The sequence below is a fragment of the Leguminivora glycinivorella genome, chromosome 19 (assembly GCF_023078275.1).
Source record: "Leguminivora glycinivorella isolate SPB_JAAS2020 chromosome 19, LegGlyc_1.1, whole genome shotgun sequence".
Classification (NCBI taxonomy): domain Eukaryota; kingdom Metazoa; phylum Arthropoda; class Insecta; order Lepidoptera; family Tortricidae; genus Leguminivora; species Leguminivora glycinivorella.
The window spans coordinates 7506186-7533364 of record NC_062989.1 but is presented as its reverse complement, the minus strand read 5'-3'; the positions used below and the strand labels follow the sequence as shown (position 1 = coordinate 7533364).

General features: G+C 37.4%; 3 protein-coding genes across 3 annotated transcripts in view; 1 reads left to right on the top strand and 2 right to left on the bottom strand.

The window, feature by feature from the left end:
* Positions 1 to 27179, top strand: part of LOC125236514 (flotillin-2) — a 490988-nt gene that overhangs the window by 53981 nt on the left and 409828 nt on the right.
* On the bottom strand, positions 716 to 10676 carry LOC125236500 (glucose dehydrogenase [FAD, quinone]-like). Its single transcript, XM_048143322.1, has 5 exons — positions 10205 to 10676; positions 8535 to 8762; positions 6089 to 6221; positions 3254 to 3373; positions 716 to 2990 (listed from the first exon to the last, which is right to left on the bottom strand). The coding sequence occupies exons 1-5, from the start codon at positions 10515 to 10517 to the stop codon at positions 1736 to 1738; spliced, it is 2049 nt and encodes a 682-aa protein (XP_047999279.1). The 5' UTR covers positions 10518 to 10676; the 3' UTR covers positions 716 to 1735.
* Positions 11035 to 26261, bottom strand: LOC125236503 (glucose dehydrogenase [FAD, quinone]-like). The gene is made up of 6 exons (XM_048143324.1): positions 26119 to 26261; positions 23340 to 23603; positions 13762 to 13989; positions 12966 to 13098; positions 12665 to 12784; positions 11035 to 12575 (listed from the first exon to the last, which is right to left on the bottom strand). Exons 2-6 carry the CDS (start codon positions 23575 to 23577, stop codon positions 11297 to 11299), a joined length of 1998 nt encoding a protein of 665 aa, XP_047999281.1. The 5' UTR covers positions 23578 to 23603; positions 26119 to 26261; the 3' UTR covers positions 11035 to 11296.

Sequence of the window (27179 nt, the reverse complement as noted above, 5' to 3'; positions counted from 1 at the left end):
TGTAAAATTGATAGTTTTAGTCGGTGAAATACTACACTTTCCGTTATCCAATAGATTTATTTAATTCAAATTTCAGTTAGAGCATCTTATTATCTTGATTTTTATAAGACTGGATTTTTGAGAACCAAGTCACTAAATTAATTATGAATTTTTCTCTAATGCACGTTTAGAAAAACTCACGTATAGAGCTGAATTAGTCGATCGTATTTGTAAAATTTGGACAAAATTGATTACTAAAACAGGTAAATTTATAATTCGTATACCCTGTACTACAAACTTCTCAGACTACATTTTGATCATAAGGTTTTAAAAAAGAGTAAACGAGGCTAAGACGAATTCAATTTTTTTTCAAAAATTACCTAAAATTAAGTGACAATTTCTTTTAAAATCTACATCACACCGAAATAATTTTTGTACTTAATTAATCTGCAACATTTACTTAAATTGCTGTTACGCCTTAGTGCGTTTTCACATTATCCGAGATGATTATAAATTTTAAGCTATCTTTGATTTTTGCCTTTTTTCCGAAATTCGGATTTGTGAAAATTATAAATTGAGTTATTTACCGGTAGGCAATTTTTTTAAATCTTCACCGGTACAATTATTACCACTTTTGGACATTTTCTCATATTTTGTTAGACTAAGTAGAAAAAGTCCTATAATGTGATATATATTTGTAAACTACACGCAAAGCCCTTTAATTTGATACCACACACGGTATGATCAAGCGCTCGGTTGCGATTTCACTGTTTTTCACACGAAAGCCCTCTTAACACTAATGTGTATTGTTTGCGAATTTAGATAGTAAGATTCAATTTGTGCAAGTAGGTAGTTCATACGTAAATTGTATTTTTATGACAACAATTGCAACGAAATTTGACTTTCATTTTGACGGTACCTTTAGATATCTTTATGAGTTTTATTTTATGACACAAAAAAGATTAGGCTAGGGTGATGATGATTTGAAGTGTAACTCTTCTAATTAATACTATATGTAATAGGATTCAAATGTATTAACACAATTTAAGGGTTGTCTATTCGTAAATGTAAATAATGAATAACTTACCACATTAAAGGCATTATGACGTCGCGACGCAAGGCAAACATCATGCAGTATAAGGACTAAGTCGTACGTAGTTCATTGCCATATCTCAACGAGGACACTTATTTAATACAAAACTTGCTTGAAGTACTTAATGAACAGGCTTTCCTGTTAATAAAAAGACCTGCGTAATATTATATTTTATTACACCATAAGTGTCTCAAATTATTTCTTAGGACATAAACTTATAAAATACGTAATCTAAAAGTGCAAACTTACCTAATTATGGCATTTCTTTGAGCTACGAAGTGTTGCTTACGATTTCTCTAAATGCCCTTTGGCCTTCGATAATATATTTAAGTACACATTTTTTATCCAAATCAAATAATTGGGCATCAAATCCAAACATTGATTTTTCTTAAAATCTAATCTATTTCATTTGATAATATCCTCAAAATGGAATAAATGCATTGCTCTGGATAATAAATCTTAATTAAATGAATACAGTCTTGTATTGTGTATTAGGATTTAGGTTAGCCTAGCTTATTATTATGAGATTTCATGTCAATAGTACAACATACTATATTGCAGGACCGAAGACTAGGTAAATGCGTACCTAAGGTTCGAAACACTGGGAGTCACCACTCTGACAACTCAGTAATCACTTAAGAGTCGAGCTTTTTGGCAGAGATTTTATCGTCCCCAATCTTCCTTTATCATATCCGCAGCTTTTTCGGCGATCATAATCGCAGGCGCGCTGGTGTGCGCAGAGATGGTGCGCGGTATGACGCTGGAGTCGACGACTCGTAGGTTTCGCAGGCCATATACTCGCAGCCTTGGGTCGACGACAGCTCGAGGGTCACCGGCTGGACCCATGCGGCACGTGGCGATCTGGTGGTGCAACGTAGCTGTGAGCGTTCGCACTGCACACTCCCAGTAGGCATCCGAGTCGAAGGGTATCTCGCGGCAGGCCGGGTATTGCGCGCGATGCAACTTGGCGCCAAACCGCTGGAACGGCTCTGTACTCGCCAACGCTTGCACGTGCCGGATTGCCGCCACGAATGTCGCCACATCTTGCCCGTAAATGTCTGACAGATAGTTCCCCCTCATGCGCGGGTGGCTCCACGGGTTCTTGTCCTTTAACTCTAGGAAACCACACGATTTAGGATGCAGCAACATTGGGAATGCACTCCACGTATCCTTAGTTCCCAATGATCCGAAAGCTTCATCAAATACTTTACTTTTTATTCTCATACCTTTCCGTACGGCTTTACTTCCGCCGGGACCGCCATCAGCTATAATCGATCCACCAATACTGATTAGTTCCATATCAGGAACATGTTCAGGGTCTTCCGAAACTGGCGTTTTAATATATCCTATACCTTCAACTGCTCCAGGAGATGCGAGGCTGTTGTCGCCGGTATGGAACCATTGCACAATTGAAGAAACTTGAGTTGCTTCCCGTTCAGAAAAGCTTACGCCTGTTGTGTTAAGTTCAAAAATAAGACCCGGAAAACATATATGATCATATAGTGTTTTGCCAACTGGTAAATCTTTTATTAGAGGTATTCCAACTTGACTTAAATGCTCTTTCGGTCCTACCCCGGATAACATCAGAAGCTGTGGTGAAGCGATTGGTCCCGCTGATAATATGACTTCTCTTCGCACCCGTACCGTGCACGTCAAACCGTTTCTTGAATATTCCACTCCGTACACAGTGTTAGTTTGGGGATCTATGAGTATTTTGGTGACAGTGCTTTCTGGCAAAATATGAAGGTTCCGCCTCTTCTTGTGTGGGTGTAGGAAAACTTTGGCAGCACTTTGTCTATGTCCATTGTTGATGGTTACTTGCACTTTCCCAAAACCGAAGCCGTCGGGAGCGTTGTAGTCAACTGTAGGGTGTCCCAGGATCCTGCCGGCTTCCAAAAATGCCTTGATAAGCTTTGTTCTGAAATTACAATAATCAATACTTAATTGCCTAGTATTCATAATTTACAAACACACAATTATTTGTATTGGAAACATTAGATCCAGTAGTTATTACATGATTTTAAGACAGCCATACTAAATCATATTGACAACATAAGGCTACTTGCGCGTAACCGTTTATTGTTAACTATTCCTACATGGTTAAACTGTACTGTAACGAAAAATTATGAGAATTTTTTAATAGAACAAGAACAACTCACAAATCTGATTGAATATACTTACTTTACGGGTACAAATTGTACGGGTAATTCTCCAACTTGGCTTCTATACGGATTCCTTTCAAATCCTTTTAGTTTGGCTCTTTCAGACTTCTTGTAATATTTTAGGACCTCATTATAGGACCTGTAATCGTAAAAAGGTATGTTTATATACACAACATAACTTGTTATAGAAAAAATACAAACCGTGGGGAAAGAATCGTGAAAATGTAAAACCGAAAAATTAAAATACTTTTTTTTATGCAAACAAAGTAATTAAGGTCCAAGATTAGTCCTTGCAATATTGATTGTTGACAGTTAATTTCTACCGTTATGATCAAGCTTGAATCTCAGTCTACCTGAATAATAGGTACAGACCCAAACCGATCGATATGACTGACTAAATCTGTTTCATTCGAGTACGCACGACACGACAACAGATTCTCGATTAGTGCCTTGAAATTAGGGTTTGAGATCCGGATATCCGGATATCCGAATTATCCGGATATCCGTTGAATTTGAGATCCGGATCCGAGGTCTCATAGGATCCGGATAAAACGGATAATACGGATCCGTTAAATATGGGTATCTATCCACGCCAGAAAGAATTATCGAATGAAATTTATGAATTATTTCCTGTATTTTGTCGCCTAAAATGTTTATTCACATTTATTTAATTCAAATACCCCAGAATATCAAGCTAGGTTAGGTTTGGTACATTACGCCATGCGATGAATCCATAAAACGATATGTTAACAAACTAAATAAAATGAACAGTAAACCATTGTTTTTAAAACTGCTTTCGTTTCTAACTGGATACATCTCACACCCACAGGAATAACGATAAATTATTAATTTTCTACAGAGTGGGGCCTGTAACAAAGGCGAAGAATTGAACTCTAGGCTATTCTCCTTATACTGATCAACATTTGTTCGGCGACTTTTAAAAATAACTTGTATTTTGATTTTTATCACCCTTGAAAGTTTTTTCTAAGAGGTAATGTATTGCGAATTCTGTTAAGTCTAAAGTGTGACAGACAACGTCAATGACAACAATAATGGCGTACATTGAAGCTAATATTTATTTTGTATGAAAAATTAAAAATTTAAAGACTTCATAATTTTTAAAAGTCACTGAACAAATGTTGATCAGTATAAGAAGAATATCCTACAGTTCAATTCTTCGCTTTTGTTACAGGCCCCACTCTGTATAAAGCAGAAACGATTGCCATGGATATTTTTAAGCTTAATGATGAATTAGAGATCACGGAAGTAATTAATATAATTATATACGTAATTTGTTTTATAAGCTGAATCCAGATCCATTTTTTTTGTATTTAATAAGATGAGAGGCATACTAGCAGACAGGTCGCCTGATGGTAAGCGATCACTCCCGCTTATGGACACCCAAAACACCAGAAGGATTGGAGGTGCGCTGCCAGCCTCACTGAAAAGCTTCACTGAAAAGCGACTGGCAAATATCAAATGACATTTTGCACATAAGTTCAGAAAAACAATTGAAAATGGTATATTAATAATGGTAATGGTATGATAACTAAATATGTGTAACATATTTTACACACCTAATACGTGTAACGCAATAAAATTATATTATTTTATCTTATTTCCTACATCTGCAATTTCGCATGGATGTATTTATTGGCTGTGGTTACGGATAGACGCCCCAGTAAAACGGAGGTATTAGTGAACAACACCCATTACCCCATACCCATACCCATTTTCCCTGCATTAGCTTATGTATGTTAAACAAAAATATTGGCCTACTGTTTAATGTTATATGCTGTACTGTACAATGGCAGTGACATTAAAATTGTGTCGCTTAACTTCAAGCTCGGGTAAATCCATTCTGCTTTTTTTGTATAATCATCCTTAAAACCGAATCGATTTACGCGAGTTTGAAGTCAAACGACACAATTGTATGTTTAAAGTTCGTCTATAAAGCTAATGAAGCAATAATAGACTATATTTATGTCGTTTCGCGAGTTTAAATTATTTTATTTCGGTAACAGTAGCTTTGATTTGACGAAACCCCTATAAAAAGTGACCTTTTCAACACGGATCCGTTTTATCCGAAATATCCGGATATCCGGATCCGACAAATCTTAAGATCCGAAATATCCGGATCCGAAAAATCGGCGGATCTTGCAAACCCTACTTGAAATGCCTGAATTATTTATGACATCTACTTGTGGGCGTTTGTCACTAATGTCGTTACTTGGAAACCATCCAGACGTAACGGAGTCTTTGGACGTGATCAGGAATGCTGAGGTTCCAAGTGTTCAAACTAAGTAACATGTAACATACAAATTTTCAAAACAAATCTATGTGTATGTATAGTTACCTTTACGAGACTAAACTTACTAGTCTTACTACTCATATTTGTCATCTTTGGCCTCTGACATCAATAATAATTATGATGTATTAAGCAGCGTCCATAAGAGTATGCGTAGAATAAATTACTGTCTCCTCTTGATCCACAGATGTGGTCGTGTGGTCATTATTCAAGTCCTTCGGTGGGACTAATTTATAAATGGGGTAGTAATTTTTATATTTCAACATATTTTATAATAAACTTAATACTTAGTGGCATCGTTGGTAATTGTTAGTGCTTGTAAACATTTACTGATTATCTTGATGAAATTCGGTATGTGGTCATAGATAATCCGTTGTCTAGTAGTATTATAGTTATAGCAGAAGACACTAAGCGGGTACGTAAGGAGCTTTTACCTGCGACTAAGTAATCATTAGTTCTTAGACTTCTTAGATTGCATCATTGCACTGACCACTGAATACTCTCCCGCTCAACATATCCTGTTGTTAATTGAAAATAATACATTACCATCCATAATTCCCGTCAGCGGCGATTCGGTCCCAGTCCTGCGGACGGCCCCGAGTGTAGATCATATAGTTGATGACGCTCGTGCCTCCCACAGCCTTGCCTCTTGGCCAGAAGCACCTCTGGTTCTTCATACCTGGAAAAGTAGGATTTCTTATTTAGTTTCGTAAATACATATTCGGATTCTTTAAATCTACCTTCAAACCACAGCGGATCATTCCAGATTTAGAGCAGACTGAGAAAGTGTCTTCATCTTACAGAAAACGCAGCTAAACAACACTAGATGACTAGACCCTTCCCATACTAAAAGTATAGAAACGTATTATTTAATTTACAATACATCCCGAGATCCCGACGTTTCCATCATAAGATGTCATTTACATAGTTTTACGTAGTTCTATTTCATAAGTAACTATCGCGCTACCCGACTGAAGCCAATATCCTTACTAGTGTTATGTTGCTAAGTTGCTATCGGTATGATTTCCAAATCTCAACGAGGGTGTGAAACTGATGGCATCGGCAATGCCTCTGTAGTTGCAGGCGTTCATAGGCTATGGAGATTGTTACCATCAGGCTAATACGTTTACCGTATGCTTGTTGGCCACTGACGTAGTATAAAAAAAGCGTACATGAAATGATTACAACGTTGCAGCGGCTTTATGATTAGGTAGATTAGGACTATTAGGAGTAATTACTAATAGCCTGCAATTATCTAATTATCTATTTCGAATCAAAACTATAGGTACATCATATTCTAGATTACCGATCTTCATAGTGTTTACGGTTCGAGCCGTTATATGCCAAGGATTAGCTATACTTATTACAGGTACCGGATATAGTATGTATATAGAGCAATAAACCTAATTTCCTATTTTAAAACCAATTGTCTTCTCAAAAAGGTTTACACCTTAAATCATTTTTTTTTTCCATATAAGGCTATGGTGAGGTAACAATGATAAATTCTTTACTTACATACTTATATCCGCAGCTGTGAACCTCAATCGTTTATTATTAGCACGGTTTAGATAATAAATATGTAGCACCAACGTAGACTAATATTGTGAACTGTCTCATAAAACCAATGTTGATTTAGGTAATGTAATTTCAAGTTTCAGTCTTCAACATTTGGTGTACCTATGTATTTTTAGGGTTTCGTACCATAAAAGCAACAAAAAGAAATTCTTATAGTGCAGTTTTCATCTCTGCGACCTCCTAAAATGGGGAATCAACCCGGGACAAAGTGACGCATATTGTGAATGTGGTGAAATACAAACAACGCAACATATGATGCAATGTTCCCTGTGTCCAGCTAAGTGCACTGCAGAAGACCTTATAAATGCTACCCCCCGAGGGTTGGAGGTGGCAAGATATTGGCAAAATATTATTTAGTTTATAACTTATGATCCCTTCACACGATAAGAAGGAGATCTCTGCGTCAGTCAAAGCTAAATATCTCGAGAACTATCGAGTTGTACAATGAACATGGCTGTCTAATCTAATCCAAATTAATTGAAGTTTTTCCTCTCCTATCAAATAGATGATTTGATTGCTTATATTAATCACGTATTTTTTATGGTTATCATCTACTATAAAAATATATGATTCGCCTACGATTATGTAGCTGTACCCGAAGTTAGGCGATTGAAGATCTGTATAATAGAATCACCAAGGATATTACCCATGCACACGCCCTCTTCTCGCTCCATATAGTACTGCCAAGTGTAATCGGTAGACTGGAAGTAGGGAGCCAAAGCCGGTATGGTCGTGAGGATCATCTCTGGCTTGCCAGCTTCTAAGAGCAATACAGTGCAGTTCCGGTCTTCGGTCAGACTGGCGGCGAGGGTGCTCCCGGCAGATCCAGCACCTACGATTACGTAGTCGTACTCGGAGACAATTGAAGACCTGTAAAATGGGATCACCAATGATCTTACTCACCCATGCAAACACCCTCTTCTCGCTCCATATAGTACTGCCACGCGTAATCGGTTGACTGGAAGTAGGGAGCCAAAGCCGGTATGTCAGTGAGGATAATCTCTGGCTTGCCAGCTTCTAAGAGCAATACAGTGCAGTTCCGGTCTTCGGTCAGACTGGCGGCGAGGGTGCTCCCGGCAGATCCAGCACCTACGATTACGTAGTCGTACTCGGAGACAATTGAAGACCTGTAAAATGGGATCACCAATGATCTTACTCACCCATGCAAACACCCTCTTCTCGCTCCATATAGTACTGCCACGCGTAATCGGTTGACTGGAAGTAGGGAGCCAAAGCCGGTATGTCAGTGAGGATCATCTCTGGCTTGCGAGCTTCTAAGAGCAGTACAGTGCAGTTCCGGTCTTCGGTCAGCCTGGCGGCGAGGGTGCTCCCGGCAGATCCAGCACCTACGATTACGTAGTCGTACTCGGAGACAATTGAAGACCTGTAAAATGGGATCACCAATGATCTTACTCACCCATGCAAACACCCTCTTCTCGCTCCATATAGTACTGCCACGCGTAGTCGGTTGACTGGAAGTAGGGAGCCAAAGCCGGTATATCAGTGAGGATCATCTCTGGCTTGCCAGCTTCTAAGAGCAGTACAGTGCAGTTCCGGTCTTCGGTCAACCTGGCGGCGAGGGTGCTGCCAGCAGATCCAGCGCCTACGATTACGTAGTCATACTCGGAGAGAGGCGATTGAAGACCTGTAAAATGCAGGGGACTGGATTTATTCAAGGATCCTTAAATAACTGAATTTTTTATCTAAAAAGCATCAGCATAGTCTTTGTCTCGTGATAGGTGTAATTCCTATGAATTAATGATTGATAGACTTAATCAGTAATCATAAAAAAAAATTGCGATCTTTTTAGAGATGATAGACAGACAGACGGTTCAGTGCAACCGTCCCTACAATCTACATCCACCATTCCCTCACGTCTACCATTTGTTATTGTCGATATTCAGATATTAGATAACAATTATAAATAAACAGAAATATATAGCATGTTTCTTGCACTTTCTTGCCCTGACACCGGTTTATATGATTGATATAAATGATGAAGTCTCAAATTCCAAGACGCCCCAAACTTGAATTTCCTGAACTGCATATGTGGCTCTTCCAGATAAGTGAAATAAGAAAAAGACTTGCCGCGTGCCCTCTCAGTTTGACCTGAGAAAGACCTAACTGTGTACTTATAACCAAAATCTGAGGTCATTTACACTGGTCATTCTGGTCAAACGCTCTTTCAAAATCTAAATGCTTATTTTTATTAAATTTAACATTAAACTTTATGGTGCTGTATATTTTTGTTCCATAAACTATAAAAAAAAAGAAAATTTCCTATAATAGAAATGCGGGTCAGTAGGTACGACCAATCTCTAAGAGCCAATTAGTAAAGCCAATAAATTTGCTATAAACATAACTGTTTACGAATAAAAATCAGCGAATCTTGACCACGGACTCTCACGCGTTTGTGCCAAATCCTGCGTTTTCGGTTAGTAAAAGTAGTTTTAAAACTAAAAGAATGTCGTATTTCCGTTAAAAAAAATCTGCAAAGGAACCACTATGAAAAAATAGGAACCACTTATTACCTTTCTAACGGCCAGCAAAGTTTTTGCTCAGTTTGACCGGTTGCCAGATGGCATTGGCCTTGCAAAACCAGAATATTATCATAAACGACATCTGTAATTTATTAGGCATACATGAATAAAATATATTTACTTAACAGATTTAAAGGGTCGTCGTGGCTAAAGTAGAACAGTGATTATTATTTTTGTTATCTAGTTCAAACACGCTCTTGCTGTTTTTAGGTTAATTCATAAAAAAGTTATTCTCAGGTATGTGATGATAATTAAGGCTAAATCTATTTTAATTGGGACATAATACGTTGTTTTCGGAACCGAATGTAAATTTGACTGGCAATGAAATTAACTCTGATTTTAATATTACCTTAAATATCTAAGTTGGTATGATACATATCACATGAAAAATAATAGTCAAGTGTAAGGCCATCCCACGTTTGATACAATTACATAATTTTACCTTGAATTGTTAAACCACTTTTAATTTTATCAACACCCAATGTCAAGTTCCTAAAAAGTTTTTAACCTTGTGCTGCAAAATGTTTATTAAATATAAATTACTTACCTCCAGGAAGTGGAAATTGGTCCCTTAGAAAACTGAAGAGGTCACCAGCATTTTGGGGCACATGTTTTTTCGCAACAGTTTTTTTAACATAATCTATTATGGGGCTTTGAGGATGCGGCCACAGTAACTTGGCATTTCTGCTATTATTTCCTTCCTTCGGTAAATCGGAGTCCCTCTGTAATTGGTCACTGAAAGATCTGGTTAAGAAATCTTCATAATCACTTATTTCGTTTTCTGTTTCGTCAAATGCTTCTTCTGTGTATACTGAATTGAGAACTGATAACAGGATCAAAGTTTTTAATATAATGATCATTTTTTAAATATTTCACTTTTCTTCATAAAAAGTTTTGTATTGACAAAAAATAACTCGAGAAATTGAAAAAGTAGCTGGCCTCGACAATGGCCTGTGAATGTTGTCGCCGTGATACCGTGTCGTGGTATGTGGGCTTGCGATGCGACTGATGCGACATCCTGGCATCTGCCTTTGGGGACTACAATGTTCATACGCGCCTTCTTGGCTATAGCGCGTATGGCCGTATTGATAATTAGAGGGGGGCATGGTTGTGGTCCCGCATACTAATGAGATAAATTACTGCAAAAACAAACTAGGAACGCCGGGCGTATAAAACTTAAAAAGATATTTAGTAAAGAAAGACTGCTTCTTTTTACAAACGTAGTCCCAGTCCCAATACCCATTGATCCGTCCGCTAAATTTTACAAAATATTTTTGTTGTTGACTGTAGGTACAATAAATTCAATGCCTCTCTATTTTACACCTACGTTTTCCAGGGAAGGAAATATTTTAGTTGAGTTTTAATGAAACAGATGAATATTATGCTACAACTTTCACGTTTAATTACTTATTAATTTCACTACTGAATTTCAGACTAGTTCAACAGTAACCACAATCTTTTTACACATTACAGGTAAATCTCTTGTCTTGGCACATAAAATTAAAAGTAACGGTATCAGACTGTCAGACTGTAGAGGTTTGACATTAGCTTACTTACGCTAGTTACGCTATACATAAATAAAAATACTAATAGGTACTTTAGCACATCAAATTAATCTACTTAGTGACTGTTAAAATATTCACGATCGATTTATGTATGCTGCGTCTTCTTTTATCATATCGGCTGCCTTTTCACCGATCATGATTGCGGGCGCGTTTGTATGAACGGACACAGTGCGGGGGATGACGCTGGAGTCGACGACGCGCAGGTTGCGTACGCCGTAGACCCGCAGCCGTGGGTCGACGACGGCGTGAGGGTCACTAGCGGTCCCCATGCGGCACGAGGCGATCTGGTGGTGCAGCGTGGCCGTAAGAGTGCGCACTGCACACTCCCAATACTCGTCGGAGTCGAAGGGCAGTGCGCGGCAGGACGGATACTGCGCCCGGTGCAGTTTAGCGCCCAGCCGCTGGAACGGCTCCGTGGCCGCCAGCGCTTGCACGTGCCGTATCGCTGCCACGAACGTTGCTACGTCTTGTCCATACGCGTCTGACAGGTAGTTCCCTCGCATGCGCGGGAAACTCCATGGGTTGTTGTCCTTCAACTCGATGAAACCGAACGATTTAGGATGCAATAACATCAGAAACGCACTCCACGTTTCCGTATTATCGATCGATCCGAACGCTGCGTCAAAAACTTTCTCAGATATCATCATTCCTCGTCTCACCGCTTTGCTTCCATCTGGTCCACCATCTGACACTAATGACCCGGCAATACTTATCAACTCTATATCTGGGACATTAGCAGGGTCATTGGATACAGGGGTTTTGATATACCCGATTCCTTCTACGGCACCGGGACTCGCTGGCGGGCCGTCTCCATATTGAAGCCATTGAGCGACAGTTTGAATACTCTGCGGAAGTTGTATCAATCGAGACTCACTCAAACTAAGTCCCGTAGTGTTTAACGTGTAAATTACTCCTGGGAAACTGATGTGGTCGAAAAGCATGCGACCGACCGGGAGGTCTTGAATGACAGGAATTCCGTGTTTACTCAAGTGGTCTTTAGGTCCTATTCCGGACAACATTAGCAGTTGCGGCGAAGCTATGGGTCCTGCGGATAATATGACTTCTCTCCTCGCAGCTACATTCCTCTTTAGACGGTTTCTGACATACTGTACTCCATATGCCGTCTTCGTTGTACTGTCAATTAAAACTTTAGCTACCCGGCTCTTTGGTAATATATGGAGATTGGGTCTATTCTTAATTCCGTGCAGGAAAGCCTTTGCTGCGCTAACTCTCTTTCCATCCAACGTGGTAGTTTGAACATATCCGAACCCGAGTTGTTCAGGAGAATTGTAATCTACTGTGGGGTGACCCAATTGTCGCCCAGCTTCCAAAAACGCCTCAATTAATGGTGTTCTGAAAAATTTACGTGAAACATTTAAAACATGTATTGCACGTCTGAAAGTTGTTAAATCTATTTAGATATCTGAAAATGGGGTAGGTACCTGAATTTTGTAAACTCTACGTTCATTTCTCCCTTTCTTCCTCTGTACGGAGAATCTTCCAACCCTCTCAAGTTCGATCGCTCAGATTTCTTGTAATATTCTAGCACTTCATTGTACGACCTGTAAGTAAATTACTAATTAATTGAAATATTGACGCAATATCAATGACTAAAACCACTAAAACATATGCCGAACCGGTACAATGTTTTGGTTCCTTCCACTTATGTAATTACTTAATCTTTTAGCTGTATGTTATTTTAATAGGTAATGAAATAAAGTTAATTATGTGTTAATTCGTTACCATCCAACGTTTCCATCGGCTGCTATGCGGTCCCATTCTTCCGGCCGGCCACGTGTGTATATCATGTAGTTGATGACGCTAGTTCCTCCTACTGCTTTTCCTCGCGGCCAAAAGCATTTTTCATTTATCATCCCTGTCAAATATAATGTGGCTTCATAATTTTAGAGTTAGCTCTAATATTTACTCGTATACAAAATTAAGGCATGTGTATCATTACAAAGATTCTGGGATTCTGAGCTAATGTGGGAGCTCATGCACGTTTACGTTCTTTTTATGAACCATCGTTAACAAGTCTAAGAAATTAGTCTCTACACTCTCTACCCATACAAACTCCAGGCTTCTTAATATCCGTATAGGTAATACTGCCACGTGTAGCCAGTTCTCTGGAAGCAGGCACATCAGTGGTGAACATTCCAGTTTTCCCGGCCTCGACTGACACACTTGGGTCCTCCATCTGTTTATATTCCATCTAACTAGTGGCTGCGTGCGTATAAAGCCTTAGGGAGTTGAACTATCGCTATCCAGTCTTACTAAACAATAGTACCTAGTATCTACCCATACAAACTCCAGGCTCCTCCATATAATACTGCCAGGTACAGTCTGTCCTCTGGAAGTATGGAGCGATAGCTGGTACGTCCGCGGTAAACATCTCTGGTTTCCCCGCTTCCAGCAGTAGGACTGTCACACTCGTGTCCTGCGTTATTTATATCTGATCTAACTATTGGCTTCAGCGCCTTAGAGATGGTTCAACAATCTCTCAAGTCTCAAGTCTTACTAAACAATAAATAGTACCTACCCATACAAACGCCAGGCTCCTTGTCCATATAATACTGCCAGGTGTATTCCGTCCTCTGGAAGTAGGGTGCGATAGCTGGTACGTCCGTGGTGAACATCTCTGGTTTCCCGGCCTCTAGTAAAAGCACTGTCACACTTGGGTCCTCCGTTAGTCGTGCCGCCAGGGCACAGCCGGCCGAACCCGCGCCGACGATTATGTAGTCGTATTGGGTTAGTGGTTGTTTTAGACCTAAAACGTGATATAACGTATACATTTTATTATAGAAAGTGAAACACAAGTAGGTTGCGTTGTTTAATCTTTGAGTTCCTATGGCTACCTTTTATTCATCAGATGATCACCTCGAGTGTACCGTGCTTTTGAAATGTCGTCCAAATGACACGCATTTTTAGCGTTTTACTGCGAGACTTGAGACTTTTTAGGGCGTTAAGTTCATTTACAAAAATTAAACTTTTTGAAAGTTATATTTGTATGGAAAAACGGTACAGTTAACAATTTCATTGAATGCTCCTTCATCGGAAACTGGAAAATGGGTAATTTTTTTTGTTATTATAAATGGGCTTACTCTTGGCCACAGGCTAGCCAAAGCCAAAAGGCAAAGACGTGGCCTACAATAGAGTGAGCTCGCTCAGAAGATGCCTGCAGGATTTGACTAGTACAAACATAAGTACAATCGTATAAATCATGAATATCATGATTATCTAATGACGATTTACGTAACGATTTTTATATTTAAAACTTTTACTAGCCCATTAATAAATTGCCATTATGTATTCATTCAAAAACCAGCGACTTGATTGCCTAGTAAATCCTAGCTGCCTTACATCATTAGAATAATTCAAGGACTACGAAAAAAGTTCTGAACAACTACTCTGTCGTTAGAGAAATTGACTTCAAGTTTAAATTATTATGAATTTACTTTGCACTTTTGTGGATAGAATGCAACTATGTCATTCGTTTTTGAATTATCAAGGGCACCTTTATCAGTTAGTGTTGGTGTGGGGAAAAAGTAATATGTAAGTATATCAAAGTATTTATGCACCTAACGAGAATTTATTGTAGGTGTACCGTGCATTCCACTAGTATATGTCACAATATCAGCATCATTAAATTGTTAAGACAAGTTATTTCCACATTATCTGCATTGTTAAGAAAAATCGAGTAAATTGTAACAAACAAGTATAAAAGATAATCGTAGGTACCTATATTGAACGAGCACCATTAGTCTTGTGAGACACGCCTGGTTACGCAGCTAAGTTATCGTAGCTAGCTATCTCTATATTTCGTATTTGTGCAACAGAGCCAGACTGCGTTTCGATTAGAGCTCCTGGTCGTGACCGTGTTTCGTGTACCCGTAGCCGAATCTCCGTTGCCGTGTTACTCGGCAACGGAGATCCGCTCCGTTTGCTCCGTGTGATTCGGCTACGTGTAATTAAGATACGTAGCTACGTGTACACGGAGATACGTATCTTATTTACGTAGATCGGATCCAGTCGTGACCGTGACGTTTAGTGTAGATTTTATGCGTGTCACTAAGACCCCCGAATGTAATGCGGCGAGTTTTTAATTTCAGTTTCCATATTTTAGCATTTTAAATAAAGTTTTAAGAGTGATCAAAAATAATAAGATGCAAATATTATGTTGGAGGCAAAAATAATAGACCAGTACAAATTGTAAAAGATGTGTATTATATCAAAAGAATTCGCGTATAATCAACATATAAAAAATAGGTAAAATTCTAATTTTCATTCACATGACACAGACTATAATTAATCAACTTTTTTTAAATAATCTAACATGTACAGTCAGCGTCTTATAGTTGGTAGTATCCGAAGTAGTCAAATAGTTTGTTATTTTTGCTTTCACTTAACTTCACAAACAATAGGAACACATGGTACTTAACAGGTAAATCCCAAAGCTACTTTGAAGGTAATTATTATCAATGGCCCGCACACTATTGGTCCAAGAGCTGGCAGGATTTTGGAGCAGGTCCTTGAGGCAACCTGGAAAGGTGCTCAGATGCTTCTCTGATCATAGCCAACATCAGGTCTGCAAGTCTGGCAGCTGGGGAGCGGGGCTTTATCGAGCTATGAATTTTTAAAGATTTAATTTTTTGAGGCCCAAAAAAGGTGTTTGAGGCAACCTGGAATTATTAAAAAGTGAAAATAGAGTTCCTCAGAAGTCGCATAGTATTTATGCCAGATCATTTGGCCGGGTCCTTCACCGTGCCAGAACGGTACAAAGTGGTAAAAAAAAAAATTCCAAAAAAGGTTCTTGAGGCAGTCTGTCATTTTTACCAGTGAAAGATGAGGGTCTAAATAGCCATGGAAAAATAATGCCATGACATGAGGTGGGGTCCGTACCCTGCCATTCGATCTTGAAAGTCAATTTTTTAGTTTTTCGTAAATAACTCGACAACGGTGGCCCACAGAAAAAAAATATGTTAAACAGAAAATATCTACATAAAATTTCCTACAAGAAAGGTTATGTATGTTTTTTCGATATGATGAATATATAAATGGATAATTTAGTAAGAAAGTTTTTTTTAATCGATTACATGCTCCGTTTTTCGTCAATATCTCGTAAACGGTGGCCCACAGCAAAAAATTATGTTAAACAGAAAATATCTACATAAAATTTCCTATAAGAAAGGTTATATAAGTTTTTTCGCTAGGATCAATTTTTTAGTTGGAAAGTATTTTTAAATAGATATTTGGGCCGTTTTTTGTTGATAACTCAAAAACGGTGGCTTACAGTCAAAAATAATGTTAGACAGAATTAATCTACATAATATTTCCTATAAGAAAGGTTCTATAAGATTTTTCGCTAGGATCAATATTTTAGTTGGAAAGTATTTTTAAATAGATTTGTTAATAACTCGAAATCGGTGGCTCACAGCCAAAACTAATGCTACACAGAATTAATCTACATAATATTTCCCACAAGAAAGGTTCTATAACATTTTTCGCTAGAATAAATATTTTAGTTGGAAAGTATTTTTAAATAGATTACATGGGCCGTTTTTTGTTAATAACTCGAAATCGGTGGCTCACAGTCAAAACTAATGTTACACAGAATTAATCTTCATAATATTTCCTACAAGAAAGGTTCTATATGATTTTTCGCTAGGATCAATATTTTAGTTGGAAAATATTTTTAAATAGATTTCATGGGCCATTTTTTGTAAATACCTCGTAAACGGTGGCCCACAGCTAAATAAAATATTCACGAGAATAAAATAAAATCTACATAAAATTTCCTGTAAGCAAGGTTCTATACGTTTTTTCGCTAGGATCAATATTTTAGTTGGAAAAAAATTTGAAATAGATTACATGGGCCGCTTTTTGTTAATAACATCAAAAACGGTGCCCCATTACCGGAAATAATATTAAACAGAAATAATCTATATAATATTTGCTACAAGAAACGTTATGTAAGATTTTTCGTTAGGATCAATATTTTAGTAGGACAGTATTTTAAATAGATTTTTTTAACTACTAGGATTGAAAAAGCTAGTAATTCTGAGTAGAAATAGCATATTTTTTTTTCAAAAATATCACACTTTATAAAAGTGGCAAAAAAAAGAAATGCTCACGCCGTGACTTGCGGGGGCGACGGTCGCGCGATGGTCGCGCGACGGAGATGCGACGCATACGAAATCAAACCTTATTGATATGGAAGTAGACGATGCGATGAGACGCGACGGCGACGGCCGCGCGACGGTCGCCCCTCGCAAAACGGTTTACATAGACTGTGGCGCCCCTATTAATTTCTACTCTTTTTTGCCAGACTATTAATGCGGTAAATGTCACCGGTTAAAACTTTGCCTCAAAAAGATTTCAAAAAAAGTTTAAGCGCGGAAATTTAAAAAAATATACCTATGTTTGCTCGGATTTATCAAATACCTATACTTTTCAAATTTCAAAATAAGTTCAGACAAAAGTGATGTGGATGTGGATTTAAACTGTAGTAACCTATAACTGCAGTAACCTTTCTTATAGGAAATTTTGTGTAAATTTTTCCTCGTGGACATTTTATTTAGCTGTGGTCCACCGTTTACGAGGTATTTACAAAAACGGCCCATGAAATCTATTTAAAAATACTTTCTAACTAAAATATTGCTCCTAGCGAAAAAACTTATAGAACCATTCTTGTAGGAAATATTATGTAGATTACTTCTGTATCACATTACTTTTGGCTGTGAGCCACCGTTTTTGAGTTATCAACAAAAAGCGGCCCATGTAATCTATTTAAAAATACTTTCCAACTAAAATATTGATTCTAGCGAAAAAACGTATAGAACCTTTCTTGTAGGAAATCTTGTGTAGATTTTTTCTCCTGAACATTTTATTTAGCTGTGGACCACCGTTTACGAGGTATTTACAAAGACGGCCCATGAAATCTATTTAAAAATACTTTCCAACTAAAATATTGATACTAGCGAAAAATATTATAGAACCTTTCTTGTAGGAAATATTAAGAAGATTAATTCAGTGAAACATTCGTTTTGGCTGTGAGCCACCGATTTCGAGTTATAAACAAAAAACGGCCCATGAAATCTATTCAAAAATACTTTCCAACTAAAATATTGATTCTAGCGAAAAATATTATAGAACCTTTTTTGTAGGAAATATTATGTAAATTAATTCTGTATAACATTATTTTTGGCTGTGAGCCACCGATTTCGAGTTATTAACAAAAAACTGCCCATGAAATCTATTTAAAAATACTTTCCAACTAAAATATTGATCCTAGCGAAAAATCTTATAGAACCTTTCTTGTAGGAAATATTATGTATATTAATTCTGTCTAACATTATTTTTGGCTGTGAGCCACCGTTTTTGAGTTATCAACAAAAAACGGCCCAAATATCTATTTAAAAATACTTTTTAACTAAAAAATTGATCCTAGCGAAAAAACTTATATAACCTTTCTTATAGGAAATTTTATGTAGATATTTTCTGTTTAACATAATTTTTTGCTGTGGACCACCGTTTACGAGGTATTGACGAAAAACGGAGCATGTAATCGATTAAAAAAAACTTTCTTACTAAATTATCCATTTATATATTGATCCTATCGAAAAAACATACATAACCTTTCTTGTAGGAAATTTTATGTAGATATTTTCTGTTTAACATATTTTTTTGCTGTGGGCCACCGTTTACGAGTTATTTACGAAAAACTAAAAAATTTACTTTCAAGATCGAATGGCAGGGTACGGACCCCACCTCGTGTCATGGCATTATTTTTCCATGGCTATTTAGACCCTCATCTTTCACTGGTAAAAATGACAGACTGCCTCAAGAACCTTTTTGGAATTTTTTTTTACCACTTTGTACCGTTCTGGCACGGTGAAGGACCCGGCCAAATGATCTGGCATAAATACTATGCGACTTCTGAGGAACTCTATTTTCACTTTTTAATAATTCCAGGTTGCCTCAAACACCTTTTTTGGGCCTCAAAAAATTAAATCTTTAAAAATTCATAGCTCGATAAAGCCCCGCTCCCCAGCTGCCAGACATGCAGACCTGATGTTGGCTATGATCAGAGAAGCATCTGAGCACCTTTCCAGGTTGCCTCAAGGACCTACTCCAAAATCCTGCCAGCTCTCCGTCTATATTGTTTGTTATCTTTATCTGCACGTGCAACTATTTCTTAGTATTTTCACCGACGAAAGACGGTTGTCCAGACAGTAATAATATTTATGAACAACAGTGTATATTATTATTTCACTTAAAATACTTTTAAATTGTTGCATTGGTCTACCTGTAGCATTTCTTACTAGGGAGTAAATATTAATTAGAGATATTAATATATTTATTTGGATGGACTTTCATATTCATCGACATCGCCAAGTAGGTACCTAGTACCTACCTGAGGTGCGATTTTTGATTCTCATCGGGTGGCTTATTTCGTACTAAATAGTCATCGGCTGCATACAAAACAAGGCACCGGTGAGATTCAAAAATCCCACCAATACCACCTCTGTTTTTTTTTGTACAAACTCATAATGTCTGGTTATCAGAGAACAGAATAATACCAATATGTAATTACTTAAAAAAATATCTGGAATCAAATCAATGCAAAGACCACGAGTATAACACATAATGCGAAGGGTCCGTTCGACACTTACAAGCTCTCTTTCAACAACCGAGCGGAGAGGAGCCGAAGCCGAGATTCGCGGGAACGTAGCCGAATCCAGAAACGGATACGTATCTTTGACGTGACCGTGTAGTACGGGATCTTAGCACCGCCGGTGCTAAGGCTACGTAGCTACGGTTCCGCGTGTAACACGTATATCACAAGCCCTAGTTTCGATCTGCGGCTAACGTCCACGATTGACACTTCGGATAGGCTGGATGGTCTAGTCTACAGTATGTATATGTTATGGACCAAGTGATAAATCAGGCACTATACATAATGCCCGGGCATTATGAATAATGCCCATTGTGAGTGGGCAGTTTGATAATAACTATTCAAATAATTAAATTGCCAATTGAATATAATATAACAACTTGTGTATAACAATATGATGATGTCGGAAAAACGCCCGTCATTTTGAAAACATAACCCTAATTGACACAAAACATAGAGTCTGTTCGGAAAAAGAGAGTTGATAGTCTGTTCTGAAAAAGTGCGGTAGAAGTATTATGCCATATAAAATATTGTTTACAAAAAAAGTGGATATAAATAGAGGGGGCATCATATTAGGGCTTACCTAGAAAATCAAAGTACGATTTCGTTTTTCTGACTCTCCATGAACTATGGCTCTAATATATTCAACCGATAGAGAAGTAGATAAAAAAAATAGATTTTCGTGTTTGGTAGGAACTCTGGAACTACGTTCCTTAAATTATCTTGCTTAAATTATGGGTATTACTGTTATTCCTTTTCAACTAAATTCGATAGAAACATAATATTGTTTGTTTTTTAGGACGGAAGTTACAAGTTTTTGCCTCATAGAGAGCGCCTGCATATAATCTTTGCATAAAAAATGCAAACTGGTCATATTTTTATACGGGTTCATTGACTTTGTACTCACAACTATACTAAATATTTATATGTAACCAATCTTTGCCGGACGACGACCCGCGATTAAGACCCTTGATGTACGCACAAGTACAAGCAGTTACTTTTATCTCGAGAGATCCGAATATTAACCTTTCGGGTTGAATGACCCTTGGAATAACCTCCGTACCTAACTATAGGTACGAGTATATATACTAAAATATAGACGGTCAAGCAAATGTTGTCACTAAAAAGAGGCGGCAAATTTGAAATATATTGGGGTAAAAGTTAATCTTCCCATAAAAAATTTGGCCTTTTTTCAATGATTTGCTTGACTGTCTATCCGGAAAGTGTGTGTGTCTGTTTGTTTGTCCGTCGTTCACGGCAAAACGGAGCGACGAATTGTCGTGATTTTTTAAGTGGAGATAGTGGAAGGGATGGAGAGTGACATAGGTTACTTTTTGTCTCCTTTTAACGCGAGCGAAGCCGCGGCCAAAGGTTAGTACTTGTATACAGGGTGTCCTAGAAGTACCACGTGTGACAGTGACACCAGAGGTAGGGCAGCTCAAGAGGACCCTAACTGACCGACTTGTGGTAGTTTGTCAAATCTAATGATCTTTTATTATCATTTATCATGAATTACTTACAAAATAAGATATCTGGCGTCAAAATTAACTATTCATGATTTGATACACACCAAAAATAACTTCTAAAAGATTAAAATTGGAAGCTAGAACTAAAAATGTAACGCGAAAGCCGATTCTGAAAAAAAAAAAACTTATTTTGGAAATAACTCGAAAACGGTGAACATTTTACTGAGGTCATGTTATGTTGGTTAGGGTCCTCTTGAGCTGCCCTACCTCTGGTGTCACTGTGACGAGGTACTTCTGGGACACCCTGTATGTGCATATGTATGTATCAAATACATATATAATTCCGTATAGACAGGTAAAGTCTTAGAAAAAAATGTACCTCGGTACCATACAGAAAAAGGTACGGTGGCCTAGATGGCATTACACCTTTGGGGTAAGCTCAGCTAGATGGCGCTAATATTAATATTTGACATTTTAACACATATCAAGCTAACAACATGAGCCAAATTGTCAAAACTGAGTTTCAAAAGTTTTAAGCTTGTGTCGAATTAAAGATGGCAGTCTATGCACTGTGATTACACATTTTACTTTGACAGTAACTCTCTATATTACTCGATCCTCTTTGGTATGTATGTAGGCTGTCAAGTACGATGGTGATTGATCTTAGACAAGTTATGTTATGAGCAATTTAAAGCCTCCTGGCTACGTATAAACTTGAATCTATGAGCTAGTACCTATATTATTAGTAGCTTAGTAATATAAGCTCAAGAATATGCATGTTATATTATAGTATATTGAAGTATTGTCGCATGTTGTGTTCGCCTGTAATTGGATAGACACTTATTCATGGATTTTAGCTCTAATCTGTTATTGTTGTAGTGTTGTACAGGGTGGGCCAATGATAAATGCATTTTTGAAAATTGAAATAATAGGATTTTTTTGCGGTTTTGAAATAAAAAGTATATTTAGAAAGTATGTCAAATAAATAAATTTTACGTTTTAAAAATTAAATCATCAAGATGTCGCCCGTGGCGGTTGCGGCACTCTTCCAGCCTTGCTTGTAAATTTTGAAAGACTTTCGACAGAAGTTCGCTCTCACAGACGCTCTCACCCGTTCGATGTTTTCAGTAGTAGGCACAGACCGTGCACGTCCCTTACGTCGAGATTTTAGTGTTGAGCCAGTTCTTTTAAATCTGACTAACCATTGCTTGATCAAATTTGTGCTGGGACACTCACGAAAATTGCGAATCCGAACTCAAGTCGAAAACGCCGACGAACAGACACATAAGATCGATTGTTTTCATAAAAAGCTTGAATGCAAAACGCTCGCTCTTCTCCCGTGTAAGACACCATTTTGAATAAAAATTTACTTTTTTTTCTTTTAAATGACGCCATTATTATATGCCAATGTTTTGTAATTTTGACAAAGGAGGTCGAGACAAAAGTGAATTTATCACTGGCCCACCCTGTATCTGTTGGTGAACCTTAAATAAATATAATGATTTAATGAAGGACAATTATCGTCACCTGCAAACTTGCTTACTTTGGCTTTTTTTATTTCAAGTATTTTCAAATTAATTATACTTGAAATTACAATAATTACAACTCCCTATTGATTTACAACTCAATCAAACTCCAGTGATGCGGCGCACTTATATTTTTACCACATTATCTATTCACAACAAAAAAAATAGAATATTTATAATGATTCGGAATTTGCACAGTATAGTGGTTTTAGGCTAAATGTCATGATGCTATAGCAGATTTGATATTATATTATATACATTAGTGAAACGAACAACGGTATAGGGTAAACTCGCCTCATTCGGTGACACGCCTTTAATTCGATGAAACGACCAAAAATCGTCTTTCGGAATAGTGCGTCAATGCTTGTATCACCGAATTAGGCGTGTCACCGGATGAGGCGAGTTTACCCTACCATTTAAAATACTACTAACTAAATTTTAGTTGACTTACCATTCGGCAATGGGTACTGGTCTCTCAGAAAATCGAAGAGATCCGTTGGGTCCTTCGGGTCATAGTTGGGGTTGACTGACTGCATCAACCAGTCAATAATAGGGCTCTGTCTGTAAGACTGTTTCCTGGATCTTGCTTCTCTGAAGAACGAAGGGTTTTGATATCCATCGGAGACTTCAACTGTTAGTAAGTAGGACAGAATGGTACACACTAAGAACGATCTGATCTCGTGTGCCATTTCTTCAGTTCGATTTATGAACCTGCCTGAAATAAATTAAGTTTTATTTATATTAAACTAGCGACCCGCCCCGGCTTCCCACGGGTACTATACCTACATGTAAACCTTCCTCTACAATCACTCTATCTATTAAAAAAAAACCGCATCAAAATCCGTTGCGTAGTTTTAAAGATTTAAGCATACATAGGGACATAGGGACAGAGAAAGCGACTTTGTTTTATACTATGTAGTGATTAGGTACATGGTTTTTGATGCGAAGGGATGAAAGTCATGTGACGAGAAAGGTGTTTCGAATGAATGTGAGAGGAAAACGGAGGAAAAGGTGGATGGACTGTATGAGAGATATGAAACGGGCGATAGAGAGGTATGGAAGAGAAAGATACCCCAAATGACTGGGAATGATTATACCATACAAATACATATGTACATGATACATAGTTTAAACAAAGTTGCATATTTTGTGCATTTTCATAGGTTTTGCGTATTTTTGACCTAAGCTTTATTATTGCGCGAGCTAAGTCCAACACTTGATCGTAAAATCATACTAATATTGTAAATGGGAAAGTGTGTGTGTCTGTTTGTCCGTCTTTCACGGCAAAACGGAGCGACGAATTGACGTGATTTTTTAAGTGGAGATAGTTGAAGGCATGGAGAGTGACATAGGCTATAGTTTTTGTCTCTTTCTCACGCGAGCGAAGCTGGCTAAAGCTAGTTACAAATAAAAGTATTCAACTATTCCTTTTAAAACTAGAAAACGGTTTTTTTGTCTGTCTCTTCTAGGTGACTTGGTTATTGTGAGATGATGCTCACTGAACAATAGTTTTATTTATAATTTTATAGTGTCGTTGCTGACTTATATGTGTATCTTGATATCATATAGTCTGTAGAACTTTTTTGGCAACCTCATATATATTCCATCATCGTCCTATGGAATTGTTTATAAACTTCTTTATCTGTACACTAAAAGAAAAGAAACACTTGCTTCTGTTCGCTGATTCAGTTTTCATATTATACATTTTACATCATACATACATAAATACATATAATCACACCTGTATCCCATAAAGGAGTAGGCAGAGCAAATGAACTACTAAGTGCGTACTCAGCGCCACTTGACAAAAAGAGGTTGGAAGAAATCCAAATTGTGACATTGAAGCGACACCCGCGGGAAGAAAGGGGGTGGTGAAATTCTTAACCCGTCACCTCACGGGGCCATAGGGCCACAAGTTATCATTAACAAATATTTGCTTCTCTTTTAGATAGCATAAAGCCTAAGGACACTAAATAATTTCGTACGACATTGGACTGCATAATATAGAATAAAATTATTGAAAAGAACCAATTTTATGACATGATTTTATTGGAAGTATTATTGACTTAAACCTATTTGTGTGACTGCATTACACATATATTTAATTACCTATCCTTAAATGGGATGGAGTCACATAAGTAAAATGTTTTTTTTTAAATACTAGGTTATTACTAATTAGACTCAAGGAAACGACTTACTTATACGTATAATTATTATAGCGAAGGTTAAAAAATAATATAGACATGTTAATTAAATTAGACATTTCCGTAACACTAAACTACAAACTAAATGTGTTATTTATATGTATTAATATTGTTCCGCTTCTAACTAAATAAAACGTCATTAAAATTTAATTATATATAAAATACCTAACCTAAGTAACGCAATGAAAATTGTAGGAAAAGTACAGATACTCGTAGGTTTGTATTTTTAGGGTTCAACCCTCAAAAAGGAAAATGGAACCTTTATAAGATCACTCGTGCATCTGTCTGTCCGTCTGTCACAGCCAATTTTCTCCAAAACAAAATTAAACGGCTTAACTTTAAATTTGGCACACATTTATGTTATATGTTATATGCCCATAATCGATTTGGCGTCGCTCGGTTCAACAAGAGCTCAGGGTGTTAGGGATGGGGTGGGAGAAGGTTACCCGTACTGCCCAAGACCGGAGTAAATGGCGAAATATGATTCGAGCCCTACACCCCAGCAGAGGGTAACAGGATGCAAAGAAGAGAAGAAGACACATATGTTAATATGTGACCCAAAGACGGACATGTAATTTAAATAAGGAAAATTTAATTTTAGGGGCCACTTTTGGGGGGTAAAAGTGAAAACTAAAAATCAAGGTTTTTTAAACTATATTGTGTTACATATCAAATGAAAGTGCTTTTATATTTATATAAGTATTTAAAAAAATATAATTTTTAGTCAAGTAATCTAAGAAAATAGGCAAAAAATTACCATTGCGTGATATGTATTTGTAAGTATCTTTTTGTAAATATAATTTATTTAAATCGGTTCATCCGTTCGGGAGCTAAGATGCCACAGACAGACACACACAGACAAACAGACAGACACGTCCAACTTATAACACCCCCGTTTTTGCGTCAGGGGTTAAAAATAGGTTTCCTCTGAAATGTCAAGAACTTTCGATAAGTACATATCATCACTTCCTCATATTTAGAATGTAAGGACTGTATTATTTTACTGTATTATGTGTTGATTCTTACCTTATAAAAAATACTGTATATTCCATGTAGCACTTTCACACACTTTTATATTCTTTAAGGACGATCGCGAAAAATCAGTTGTAGTTCAGATACTTAATTCCTTTTTTTTTGTAAGTGCGCCCTGCGCCTTTATGGCATCAAATCCGAAAGGCGACTGCCCCCGCGATATGTTTACCAGTGCTCAACAGCGCTAGAAGCATTAATTAGACCGGCCTATTTAGGCCAATGTCATTAAAATTACTGTTTCGGAAAAGTTGCACTGACAAGTGCAATAAATTGGTCTTTAATCATTAGTGTTTTTGGTAGGGCCTTAAATCGCACGTATAGGCCGTTATGTTTTGGTTTTAGCCGCGCTCCGAATTGGTTCTGGTTTGATATCCAGTGGATATCAAAGCTGATTGGTGGATATAATATCCACCAATCAGCTTCGTTGAACCCGTTCCCACCAGCGTTACTGTTATGCTACGTGGACCAAAAATGTGATTGGTGATAACAAACACATCAAATATACAACAAATAGTACATATCTGGTGGAAAGCCACGCTTTTACCTTCATTGGAGTAAATTAAAAAGATCCCAACTATTGACGAATTGCGATCTTCGAGGTTATAACTCCGAAATGGGCCCTTACCCAGTACTACAATTTATTAGACAAATTACTGGCAACAGATACCAAGACTATCTTATATGTATAATATAGTATTGGGATTGGGGGGACACCTTACACAGATCAACCTAACCCCAAACTAAGCAAAGCTTGTACTATGGGTGTTAGACGACGATATATACTTACTTATATAGATAAATACATACATATATATTATAGAAAACATCCATGACTCAGGAACAAATATCTGTGCTCATCACACAAATAAATGCCCTTACCAGGATTCTACCCCGGAACCGCGGCTCAGCAGGCAGGGTCACTACGCGCTAGGACAGACCAGTCGTCATAGTATAATATGTATATTATATTTGTGACCTACTGACCCCACCTGTGCCTATGAAATCCATGTTCCCTGGTTCAGATCCTGGTAACGGTATTTGTGTTATGACCATAG